The sequence below is a fragment of the Physella acuta genome, unplaced genomic scaffold (genome assembly GCF_028476545.2).
Source record: "Physella acuta isolate Inbredline_101_S28 unplaced genomic scaffold, ASM2847654v3 ptg002700l, whole genome shotgun sequence".
Taxonomy (NCBI): domain Eukaryota; kingdom Metazoa; phylum Mollusca; class Gastropoda; family Physidae; genus Physella; species Physella acuta.
The window spans coordinates 17,828-31,167 of NW_026734133.1; the positions used below are offsets into that span (position 1 = coordinate 17,828).

General features: G+C 33.4%; 1 protein-coding gene across 1 annotated transcript; it reads left to right on the top strand.

Annotated features, from left to right (window-relative positions):
* Positions 1-1,368: 1,368 nt before the first annotated feature.
* Positions 1,369-12,716, top strand: LOC131933995 (pre-rRNA 2'-O-ribose RNA methyltransferase FTSJ3). Its single transcript, XM_059290432.1, has 17 exons — positions 1,369-1,558; positions 4,361-4,513; positions 5,254-5,333; positions 5,638-5,737; positions 5,826-6,138; positions 6,719-6,827; positions 7,003-7,103; positions 7,509-7,577; positions 7,726-7,851; positions 7,977-8,112; positions 9,078-9,277; positions 9,366-9,483; positions 9,769-10,148; positions 11,677-11,761; positions 11,854-11,946; positions 12,296-12,390; positions 12,471-12,716. The coding sequence occupies exons 1-17, from the start codon at positions 1,492-1,494 to the stop codon at positions 12,700-12,702; spliced, it is 2,457 nt and encodes an 818-aa protein (XP_059146415.1). The 5' UTR covers positions 1,369-1,491; the 3' UTR covers positions 12,703-12,716.
* Positions 12,717-13,340: the final 624 nt, after the last annotated feature.

Consider the following 13,340-nt stretch of genomic DNA (forward strand, 5'->3'; position numbering starts at 1 on the left):
AGTAACATATGTATTGTGTACCTATTTACTGATACACGGCTTTAATATTTTCGATACTCTTTATTATTAGGGGGTCATCCATAAATGACGTCACGCTTTTTTGACGATTTTTACCTCCCCCCTCCCCTCTGTCACACGTCGTCACAAAAAGCCAGACCCCCCCCCCCTTAAATGACGTCACACCTCAGCCTACAACCCCCCCTCAAAATTGCAGTTGAATTTTTTTAAACAGCTATATTTTTCAAAAATCTTGTCTGAAATCTGTCAAAATAGAGTATTTTAATCAATTGTTATTACAATTTATTAAAACAGTTTTCTAAAACGTAAAATAACGTCTAAAATTTGTTTTCTAACATAGCTTTTTTATAATGCAAAAGTGTGACGTCGCACCGTCTGAACCGCCCCTCCCCCTCATCACACACCGTCACAAAATTGCGGACCCCCCTCCCCCCTACGAGTGTGACGTCATTTATGGACGACCCCTTAGGCCTAAATAATAAAAATTCGAATGTAGCCTGTGGAGAGAAAAATTAGTAGGTTTTAAAAGTCCAAATATAGATATTTAAAAATGTCAAGAATTTTTTCCCCATTACCAACCAAAAACACTTAAATATAAAATTTTATACTCTAGATTCTTTCAAATTTTGAGTGATTTCCGATGACCAGAAGCAGTGGCGTAGCCAGGATCGTCTCAAGGGGGGTTCCAATTTTTACCCGGGGACAAACTTTCGATTTGCACCCCCCCCCCCTCAAACTTTCGATTTGCACCCCCACCCTCAAACTTTCGATTTGCACCCCCCCCCTCAAACTTTCGATTTACACCCCCCCCCCCTCATACTTTATATATCTATACCGAGGGGTCTATGGGGGGTTATGACACCCCCTAACCCCCCCCCCCCCCCCTGCCTACGCCACTGACCAGAAGTAGTTCTTTACGGTATTTTCGATTTCTCTAAAAAATATCGGATCACTTCTACCGGACCGATTTATTTCCAAACTTTTCATGTAGATCAAGACTCGATGACAACGCTGAATGCACTGTGACTTAAAATGTGACTTAAAATAATTAGATGTTTAATTAACTTTTAAAAATTAATCAAGGTTTCCTTTATAAAGTAGGCTACTAGATCTAATTTTTCTCTCCATTATGCACATATTGTTTACGTTCTTTTAGTGCGTAATTATTTTTCCACTCAATTTTATTATAATTTTTTTTTATTTAAAATTAATCAAAACATTTCCATATCTATGGTGACACGTGTATGGTCCGATTGCACTTTAAGTGCCGCCCCTTTACTCTCCTTACTGTACGATACATTCTAGGGGAGATCACCCCCGCTTTATTTAAATCTAGAAAGTGATTCTAGACCATGTTTTAGAACTTTACTTCCGGTCTTCCTAAAATTTGTTGACATGTGGAGACTATTTTGAGTATTATTTGTAACTAGTAACTAGCTTATTTGTAACTAATACATTCTAGATCTAACAAAAATGGGGAAGAAAGCAAAAGTAGGAAAAGCAAGAAAAGATAAGTTTTATCATCTTGCTAAAGAAACAGGTAATAATAATGTAGAATATTATCCAGATTTTTAGTTTATTTTTTTGTTTTATTTTTAGTCGCGAGTGAATGAGACAAATGGTCATTTTCAAATGAACTCAAATGTCGAGAGAATCCGAGAAGAGAGATTTTCCTTAATTCTACTTCTTCAGATCTAGATTTAGATAGGCATTTTTATGAAATTACCAATTTTGAAAAAATTTCGGGTAGTCTACCGTTTAAGGTACATAAAATAAAATGAAGTGACTACTCGGAAAAAGATTTTTCGCCCCAGCGTCCCCACCTGGTCGGCAAAAGATAGTTCTGCGCATACGCAGCGACCTTAATATCTGAGCTAGGGCTAGGCGCAGTTAGGGATAGGGCTAGGGTTCTGCTGTTGTAAACACACATATGCGCAGTACCATCGAAAACATCACAGCGATGGCAAGTCGTAGTTTCTCTCCATTGCTAGAATCGCCAAAATAAAATTGGTTGAGGCTAGATCTAGTAATGTCACATGTGAAAAGGGTGACTCATTAAATTTTAACAATTATTTCACATATGTAGTGTAGGAGGATTAGAATCTGTTTTGAAATGTTTTAAAATTCATGTACCTGTTTTTAAACAATTCTATTGAAATGTTTCAGTAGCCTAATAAATATAGACTAGCGATGTTTTCATCAGATGCAATCAAGCTCATCTATATATATAATTCTCTTCTGGGAGACGCTAGAAAACAAGCTGTAAACGCGCTCCCTACCATCCCCACCCCTACATGTTCTTAGTGAGCTGTATTTACCTTCGTGGAGTCGGGTTTAGTGATGGCTATTAGGGGCAGATAATTTAGTTTGAAACAATTTTAAAGGTTGGGGGGGGGGGGTATGGTCCTTAACGAGCTACTTATAGTGTTTTAAAGAAATATTTTCAGTGTCAGCATTGGTACTGTCGAATTCACAATTTATGAATTACTGAAAAGTAGAAAAAACAACAACTAAATATCGGCGTATGTTATGCCGCGGGCCGGCTCGTTTACTTTATCTGACTTAGTAGCCATCTTGTTTAAGTTTTTTGGTAAAATTAAATTAGTTAGAGATTCAAGGGAAACCACTCTAATTTACAGATGGCTGCTGTCTTTATAGCAAATCTTGCTAGCAAACTGCTGTTAATTTCTGGCCTATAAGCCTATTGATATATTTAGCCATTGATTTTGGTTTATTATTCAGTTTTTTATTATTTGACACAAATATATCATAATAAACTTATAATTTAGGCTACTTATATTAAAGCCTTAACAATGAGGCAGCTTTTTTCATTTTACTAGCCTTGGCCGAATTTACACACCTAAAACGATAGGTTACCGAATTCTGTTATGAAAAATGTGTCCATACACATTTAATAGGCCTAATTAATAAAATATAGTTATTAGGCTGTAAGTTTATAAAAATTGATTATGAGTTCAAGCCAGTCAATTTTTATTTCTAGACTTAGGCCCTACATCTCTAGTCTAGAATGTCTATACTCTAGATCTACCATGCCGAAGAATTTAGGGACGATATTTTGAATCCCGATCAGAATGTCCCCCAGGGCTGGCCTCAACCAACTTGCAGGGCTTGTTGCATTGAGTTAAATATAAACTTTTTTAGTTATATATTTGTACTATCAAAGAAGCAGCGTAGTTGTTTCAATAACACCCTCTCCCCTTCTTGAACTCCAAGTTAAACTTTTAACCCTGATTGTAAAGAAATGTGGTATGCTGTGAGGGGGCGGGTGGGTAGGGTATATACTCATTGGCACTTGCGTTGGAGGCGACGACGACTTTTATTTCAAAACAAGAACTAGGCTCAAATGAAAATCAAGGTCAAGGAGTGGTATTTTCATGATGTCTAATTTCACAACTGATGTTTGTTAGTTGTTAGCCTAACAACTTACAAACATTTAGGTCTATCGTCGTACAATGGGTTGGTGCGAGTTTCGTCAAGCTCGTATTATAATTATTATGAACTATTGGAATGATGTCACAGAAAAAGTGATTTTTTTTTCTGCCCTTTTTAGCTACAAAAATGCATCACGTGACTCTATGGAATCCTCTTGGGGTGGCTCAAAATGTATACCGAATTTAGAATTTATTTCTATTAGCTTAGATTTAGATATAGACCTTGTAATAAATTCTAATAATATTACCTAAAAAAAAACTCAAGTCAGTGCCTAACCCTGGTTGTCCCTTGTTATCTGCTGGCAGTCTGTAGCAGTCTCTATAATGTTGTCTCAATGAGTTTTTCTTAATTAAAATTCAGCAGTTGCACCCACCCTCTCAAAGACCCTTTTTTAAAACTGAAGTATTGCTTGTTGTCATAATCATGGACCATATGATAAATAATGATGTTAATGTTACTGAAGCTGCAACTTTGGAAAATTCATCATTTTGAATAGAATTGCACTACCAACTAATGAAGTGGTCATGTCATGCAAAACAATATAATCAGTAACACTGAAACAGTAGTATAGGTTGTGGGGAGGCTGTAAAATTTACTTAGTATATGATTTATAGTATTCCAAATGGTTGGAATACCCAGATTACAAAAGGTGTGGGTATTTAAGCCATGTTAACTAATTCAGTTTACTTCACTTTCCTGCTTACCCACATGATGCCAAAGAGGTAATGAGGGCTCATTGTTTTTATTGCGATAGAAACTCTACCAAGAATTCCATAGAGAATGTTTCTCCAGTTACATTGAACTTCTGCTGTGTTTTATAGTTGTATGTTTAATGCTTTTTTTTTTTAATACATGAGCAGAAATAACAACAATGCAACTGTATTCACAGGCTACAGATCACGTGCAGCTTTTAAACTTATCCAGCTTAATCGCAAGTATGAATTCTTGCAGAAATCCAACATTATTGTTGACCTCTGTGCAGCCCCTGGAGGCTGGCTTCAGGTGGCTTCAGAAAATGCTCCCATGTCTAATATCATAATTGGTAAGGTTTTCATTTGTAAATAATTAATTTGAATACAGTTAATTAAACCTGTTATATTTACTGTCTCCTCACTCTTAATGTATGTATAATATGGCCTGTTAACTCCAACTTCATCCATCTTTTCTTTCTAAACTTGTTTTTTATCCTTTGTCCACACAAGAACAATCTGGAAGACTGCAGTAAGATTGTAGTTTGATTTTGGAGTTTTCTCTCCTAGGTGGGCTGCTGTCCCCAGCTAATAAGCCTCATCTGTCAGAGGGTCTTCTTTCTTCTTCTTCGTTCTTAATTTTAGTGTTGGAAGGTATTCCCTCCAACACAATTATGTAAATGTGTCAACTGGTTTTGCGCCATTGAGGCATTTGACTCCGATTTCAGCCTGCTTTTCTTTTTGGATTTGCTTCCACCATAGCCTTTGTCCAACCAAGAACAAACTACAAGGCAGCAGTTGTTTGATTTTGGAGTTGTCTCTCCTAGAAAAGTGTCTGTCCCCAGCTAACGAGCCTCATCTGTCTGAGGGTTCCAACTCAAGACTTTTCGGTTTAGCAACCGTGAGCTTTTACTGACTATACCACGCCGACCCGTCAGGGGGTCTGAACTTAAGAGTTTTGGGGTTGACAGTCATGTGCTGACTTACCCAACCACTCTGTCCCCAAGCTTTTGGTCTAAAATTGAATGGTTGTACTTTCTTTTGTTAAAACTCCAGGTGTTTTTTAAGAAATATTTTATGTCATATTTTACAGGAATTGATCTTGTCCCAATTGCACCGATTAGAAATGTTAAAACTTATCAAGAAGATATTACAACAGAAAAATGTAGACAGGTAGGATACAATAAAAGTTGTTTAATTATCAAGTGTTGAAAGTTAATCTTAAGATTTAATGTTAGTATTGTTAGGTAGATAATTATAAACACATTTTTAACTACCAAATATAACTATAAGTTTGCATTAAAAAAAACCTGCCTTTTGTTGATGCAATTGCAGAAAATGTTACATATCTCTAAATCATAATGTATACAATGTTAAAAATCTTTAAAAAAAAAATTAACTTTAATGTATTATATTTTGGAATTTATGCTATAACTGTTCTGTTATCATTGATAACTTAAACTTTATCTCATGCTAGGTGTTGAAAAGAGAACTGAAAACAGCAAAGGCTGATTGTTTTCTTAATGATGGTGCCCCCAATCTTGGTAAAAACTGGATACATGATGCATATCAACAAGGTTGGTGAAATTTTTACACATACATTTATGTTTCTAGATTACAAAAAATAGAAAGCTGAAGTAAATTTATCTTTTAATATATTTTCAGTTGAGTTAACTCTTCATGCACTAAGCCTGACCACAGAGTTTCTTCGTAAAGGTGGATGGTTTATTACCAAGCTGTTCCGCTCTAAAGACTATGATGCTATTATGTGGGTATTTCAGCAGTTGTTTAAGCAAGTACATGCCACTAAACCACAAGCATCCAGAAATGAATCAGCTGAAATTTTTGTCGTGTGCCAAGGATACATTGCCCCAGATAAAATCGATCCCAAGTTTCTTGACCCGAAATATGTTTTCCAGGAAGTCGACAAAACACCAAGACCAACTATTGATTTGATACACCCAGAAAAGAAAAAAAGGTCTGACTGTTTTGTTTTTTAACTGTTACAACTAATATTCAGGGTTAGCTCTTTGTTGGGCTGCCCTCATTCATCCAGTAACTACACAAATAAATATTAAATTATAGCAGTTGTTGCTGTAATGGTTTTGGCAGAGGGGTTCCTTGAAATGTCATATAGATCTAGTGTGGCCAGAATATTTACCACAAAACGTGCTGAATGTAGATGGGTTCAGAATTTCATTTATTTGTTAACTACGAAAATCTTTTTAGAGTTACCAGTTACCAAATGCAACACAAAATAAAAGTTTATAAAACTAGTGGTTAAAATATACAATAATACGCTATTGCATCATTTCACACATTGTAAAACAGATATAATTGTGACGACAAAATTGTCATTCTGTTTCTTATTTTGTTAATTGACTTTGATGATGAGACACAAGATGAGGAATAAAATGAAAAAAATAAAAATGACAAAAAGTAACAGCAAATCTGCTTTTAAAAGATGATTGAACTTTAGTTCTATTTCCTACCAAATAAGGCTATTTGTGATAGTTTTTCAGATTTTCTGAATGTAGTTTAAATCTTTATCTATTCAGACAAAGAGAGGGCTACCCAGAGGGTGACTACACATTGTTTTATTCACTTCCTGTGACAGAGTTTTTTGCTAGTGATAACTTCATGGAATTATTAGCTCAGTCATCAGAGGTAGGCTACTAACTGTTCTTTAATTACATCTTGCTCATAAGAATTCAGCCATGAAAGGGCTTTAATTTTATAGTCAGATTTTTACATCTACACTATAAATAATTAGTTTTTTCTTAAAGGTATATTAGTTATGTGCATTGAGTTTTAATTATGGTAAACATTACATTCTGTTTAGATTGCCTTGGACTCTGAAGAAATAAGAAATCATCCTTTGACAACCCCAGAGATAAAAGAATGTATCAAAGATATTAAATTGCTGGGGAAAAAAGACATTAAGTGAGGTTTAATATTTCTATAATATTTGATCTGTAGTTATTTATCAAATGAGTGAAAGAAACATTGCCTGGGGGCTTTAATTGTATCTTATAGTGAAGAAATAGCAGAAAATAGACATTTTAGATACAGCATGGGTCAGTTTGATTGCACCCACCTGCAATGTTTTTGCCAGTTGGCTTCTCAAAAGTGAAGCATACTTTTTATTTAAATTGATAGAAATGCTATTAGGCTCAACCTCAAGAGGCATCAGTGTAAAGCAGCTGTATCCACACATCACACACTATTATACTGCAGTATTCTTATTACACATTATTCTTAATTGTCAGATTAATTGTTAGATCAGCTTTTTATGAAATGCGTCTTCTAAACCTGTGGTTTATATTAGAACATGATCTGTTTGTTTAGGTCAATTTTTGTGTGGAGAAAAAAATTGTTAAAAGAACTGGAAAAACAGAAAAAGTCTGCTGATGTGAGGTAAGATCTTCATCTCTGTGCTAGTAGTCTCTGTTTATATTTTTGTTAAACAGATCTATTAATACTGTTGAATTAAAAGATTTTTTTTTTTTTGCAACAGATCATTTTGTTTTGTTAAATGGTAAATATTCAAAATTATATATTACAGTACTGCAGAGGTTGTAGAAGAAGTCGTTGAAGAAGTTGATGAAAATAAACAAGATGAGGCAGAGATTGAAGAGCTTGAAAATATGCTGGAGCAGAAAAACAAAGAAGAACTGGCATTGATGAAAAAGTAAAAATAATGTTTTGTATTTAGTGTTGAAATTGTTATAATTAGGGAACCTCCCTTTAATATGTTTATGTTATTATTATTTTTAAACTATTATGTTGAAATGAAAAAACAATTAATTTTTGTAGAGCAAAGAAGAAAGTGCGAAAAATTCAGCAAAAACACAAAACGAAACTCGACCTTAAGATGATGATCCCTGGTGATCAGCCTGTGATTCAAGACGATATCAATATTTTTGACATTACTAAAATAAGAAATATCAAGGTAGGATTTTTTATACAAGTTGTAATTAGTAGTTTGATGATTATTAATGTTAATAAATTAATGTAAAAAAATATTATTTCCCATATCTTACCAAAACCTTTAGTAATGTGTTATCTCTCTGTTTGTAATTAAACTTTGTTTTTAGTATAATAACTATTTAGAGGACTTATCCTGCTTTTTTACTTTCTCGTATATACGAAGTATAGAGAAAGTCTTGTAATCGTGCAAAAAAAAAAATCGAGATTTTTGCAAATCTCGACGTTTTACATCTCACTGATACGGAAAAACATAATTTTGCAATCTTGTCCGTATGTCTGTGTGTCCGTGTGTGTCTGTGTGTGTGTGTGTCCGTGTGTAAACACGATAACTTGAGTACCGTTACAGCTAGGTTGATGAAATTTCATATACAAGTATTATATCAAAATCGTAGATCCGTATCAACTTTTGAGCGATTTCGGATAACCGGAAGTGGTACTTTTTCTACTTTGAATTTTTCAAAAGCCTATAACTTGAGTACTATTTCAGATAGATAAATGAAATTTCACATGTAAGTAAAAGATCTAATTCTCTACCTTCTGTTAAATTTTGAGTAATTTCCGTTGACCGGAAGTAGTACTTTACGCTACTTCCGATTTCTCAAAAAACTAATGTAAATTTATAAAGTACTAATACTATTGCGCACTATTATACACACCTTTATTAGGCGTTCGCTTGGTGCGCAATTGTTTTTTACTGAGATTCTATTCTATTTTTAAAAGTTTCAGTATTTAAAATGGATTAAAGATCATAACTATATCCCCAGTTACCATCCCCTGTTGTTTTATATAAGAATATTCGAGAAAGTTTAGGGGAGATCACTACCGGTTTATTATTTTAGATAATCCCAACAGTTATACTGTACATTAATTTAAAAGGTAGTTTCTCAAGTTTGAAAACCTAACTTATAGATAACATTTATTTTACAGCAATTAAAAGAGGTAGAAAAGGGTGATCTTACACATCTTGATAAGGATGATATTTTTGAAGAATCTGATGATGAAAGTAGGAATAAGAAAAAAAGACTAGAATACTTTGATAAGGGTGATAAAAAGTATAATGGTATTGAAGAAGAGAGTGATGAGGATGAGGAAATGGATGAGGAACCAGAGTTTGAAGAAGAAGAAAAGTAAGTTTTGCCTTAAACTTTTGAAAAACTTAATCACACATAACATTAAAGTTACAAGTCTTTATTCGGTAAATTTTCTTATTTCCAGTGAGGAAGAAGAAGAGGAGGAAGCCGAAGAAAGAAATGAAAATACCAACCCTTTAATTATTGACATGGGGGAAACCAAAAGAATTAAAACTGATAAACAGCGAGCATGGTTTAATAAGGTACACTCATTTGTCACTTATTTTGTAGCATCACCTAAATTTGCGTGTTTATTATTCTGTTTGTAAAGGAATTGGTAATTTAATCATTTAGTTTTGATTTCTTGTTTTATTTGTGTTAAACTTGCACTTTAAAGAACAGTTCCTTACTATTAACTTTTACAAATCAACAGTTAGCTTTGTTTATCATATTGCTTTTGTTTGATACAGAACATTTTCATACAAGTAAAAATAAAGGCTAGTAATAACATCTTTTTAACAGCCATTTCAAATATAATTTTTTGACAGGAATCATTTGCAGGGTTAGAAGATGATATGGATGAGGATTTAGAGCTTGAGCAACTAATTGCTCCACCAGAGGTTAAGAAAAAGCAGAAAGCGGCAGACACAAAATCTAAAAAACAGTTGCTTACAAATGATCTCCGTGATGATCGTTTTGATTCCAGTACAGACAACTCGGATGAAAGTAGTGATGAAGATGATAGTGACAATAAAAGTAAAAGGATGAAACAGAATAAAAAAACAGCAAGAGTGAATGGCTTAGAAGTTGTGCCTGCCTCAACAATAAATTCAGATTTGCAGCTGGATGCAGAGGGACTTGCTATTGGTGCTGCCATGGTGCAGTCTCGTAAACGAAAGAGAGAAATAGTTGATTCAGCTTATCATAGGTAATTATTGATTTATCACCTCCAAGCATTATTTTTATGCCAATAGGTTTTTCTCCACTAGGAAGACTAGTCTTTCAGGCAACTCCTGTCATTTGCTAATTCTCAGGGTTTGAACGCAGTCTGGAAAAAAGTCTTGAATTTAGAAAAGTAAATTTCAGACTTTAAAAAATTGCTAGTTTTTGGGCTTGATTTTTTTTTAGTCTGGAATTTAGTTTTAGAAATGAAACTTTTCCATGAAGTCCATATTTTCCGACAAACAAAAAGGCTATATTTATGTGAATTTTTTTCCCTGCACTATGCGCCGGTCTACAATTTGTTGTGTCGTTTATGAGGGAGGCTGTGAGTGGTAGTCTATGTATAGATTTATTTAGTATAATTTATCTACCTGTATTTTTAATTCACTTTCTGTTTAACTGTTTTTTTTTATATTTGCAAATGCTGACATTTACGGCTAGACTAACCTACCCCTCCTGGTAGCAAAGGTCACTGGTATCTAAATTTCTGTGAACTCACTGTGACCCCAATTATGAAGTTGTTACTATTTAGGGGGGGGGGGTAGTTCATTCTAGAGTGCTTTTTATTCATCTAAATTTTTCTTTTCGGGCAGCCTATTATTTCCAAAACACTATTTTATTTACTAGATCTAGGACCTAGGGTAAATAAGTCTAGGCTACTCAAGAACAGCAGACTTAAAGTAGTAAATTACTTTATTATTCTTTTCCAGTAATTGACTCTCACTATTAAGCCTAAATGATAAGACTGCTATTTTAGTAATACTTTAATTGAAAACAATGCAATTATATCATGAACAAATAACAAGTTTATTGTTAGAAACAATAGTTTCGTCATGTTAATCAATTTTTGTACCTAAAATAGATGTCATTATACTGTACTTATAATGAGGGTACACATGTTGCATCATTTTATTAATTAGTGGCTAACACATTATCTGTATTAAGTCTGGAATTTTTCCAAAAAAGTCTGGAATTTCATTTTCAAAATAGTATATGAACCCTGATCTGTCCCTGGTGTTACTCTGCAAGTTATATTTCCATGTTTTTCTTGTTTTATTTTCCTGATGACCTGTTCAGCTATTTGTTTTCATTTTAAAATCTGACTAGGTAGTTATTTATATAACCCATTTTATTTTAAACTGCACTCAAGAAATAGGGTTTTAGTTTTAGAAGTTTTTTTTTGGTATTGTGCTAGAAATTAACACTTAATTCTTTTGTTAAAGCATATTGATCTTGTCAGAGCATTTTTTATGAGTTAATTAAGAGGTCTCAGATTACTGAGTGATTGCTTTGTTTTGAGTATCCTATACTGATGAAGGAAACTGGATACTGTTTGCAGCTGTATTTTATTTAATTCTGTATTTTAACAATGTTACTATTAAGAAAAAATATATATCACTCTTCATGTTAGGAAAAACAGGATTAATTATGTTAACATTGATACTCTTAATTATCAAATGTAATTTTACCCCTTTTCTATTTGTTTACTATGTGTTACATTTCTGCTTTTTTAGGTATATGTTTGACGATGATAATTTACCTGATTGGTTTGTAACAGATGAGAAGAAACACCTTAAGAGGCTAAGACCAGTTACAAAGGTAAGAAATGTTACCAGCTGACTAGCTTTAACAAATGATAAAGTACTACATCCAATGTCTACTAAAAAAATGTATTGCTTTTAAACTTGCAGGAAGAGATGGAAGAATATAAATTAAAAATGAAAGCAATTAATGCTCAACCAATCAAGAAAATTGCTGAAGCTAAAGCAAGGAAAAAGCGAAAGGTGTGTTTTTAATTTAATGAAATAACTGTTTTTGTTGTGCAGGCGACGTGTTTGAAGCTATGCACTTTTAATGCAGTAAAAAGTTTTGTTTGTCACAAGTATCTGTCTGCTGTTGCTTAAAATCTGATTCTTACCTGCATACGATGACATTCAAGTTATTCTTTACGCTGATAAATAATATATTTGTTACAATCATCTGTAGATTTTAAATACCTCTTGTCATTAGGCAGCAATTTGTTGTCTAGTATATTTTGTCTTAGCTCATTAAAGTTAATGCATTTTTCTAAAAATATACTCAGTGAAAGTGAAATCAAATTCTTTATACTTATCCCAAAATTTCTTCTTTTAGTTACTCAAACGTTTGGAAAATGTGAGGAAAAAAGCAAACTCCATTTCTGAAAACATCGACTCTTCAGAAAAGGAAAAATGGCAGCAAATAAAACAGTAAGTCACATTTGCAATTAACTCATTTTGATAAAAGTGCTTCAAATGTTGATCTGATTATATTGTTTTGCACATTTCAGAGTGTATAAGAAAGCAGGACTATTAAAAAAATCAAAGCCTTCAGTTACATATGTTGTAGCTAAACAAGGTGCTGGGAAAAAAGTGAGGAGGCCTGCTGGTGTCAAAGGAATATTTAAAGTTGTAGATGGAAGAATGAAAAAGGATTTGAAGGGCAAAATGAGGAAAGAATCCAAGGGTAATAAAAAGGGGTCAAAGGGAGTGAAAAAGGGGAGAGGAAGAGTTCGGAAATAAATTGTTGAACACTCTTTTGGTTTTTTTTTTTTTTATTGCTACCGATTGTCTGTTCAAAAGCAAGCTGATGGGATGAATGACAGATTGTTTTTGGAAATCTGCTATGTAGTTGGTTAGCAAAGATTCCATCAGAAATTTACTTGAGAATAGTTATTTAAATGAAAAATCAATTTAGTGCTTCCAGGCCATGATCTCCCAAACATAGTAGTTGAGCCATAACTATCACATCAACCCTCAACTGAGTCTGGACCAATAATATTTTATCATCATATGTTGGACAATAGTATTGGTGGTGTTTCCTTAAAGATTTATACACGTTTTTTTTTCATACCTACATATTGAATTTAAATAAATGCACTATAGTTTTAGAAACTAGAATGTATAATTTCCAGGCACCCTCCATCAATATTAAAACACCAGCAGCCTGAGATGTACTTAATTGAAGATGTATTCACAATTCCTCACTTTCTTTATTAAAAGTTAGTGGTTTTAGTGTTATCACATTTAGTTCCAATTGATTTCTTAAATCTTAAACAATTTTGTACAGGATTTTTTAATAAACCTGCACGCAGAAGCAAAAACAGCAACATGATCACGTTGTTACTACTAATGTAGTTAAGTTCCCTTTCACACAGGAT

What these genes read in the sequence shown, in the direction of transcription:
- LOC131933995 (XM_059290432.1), top strand. Translation starts at nt 1,492, where the DNA reads ATGGGGAAGAAAGCAAAAGTAGGAAAAGCAAGAAAAGATAAGTTTTAT. An exon ending in GAGTTTGAAGAAGAAGAAAA is followed by an intron (nt 9,278 to 9,365) that starts GTAAGTTTTGCC and finishes TCTTATTTCCAG; the next exon opens with TGAGGAAGAAGAAGAGGAGG. An exon ending in AAATGGCAGCAAATAAAACA is followed by an intron (nt 12,391 to 12,470) that starts GTAAGTCACATT and finishes TGCACATTTCAG; the next exon opens with AGTGTATAAGAAAGCAGGAC.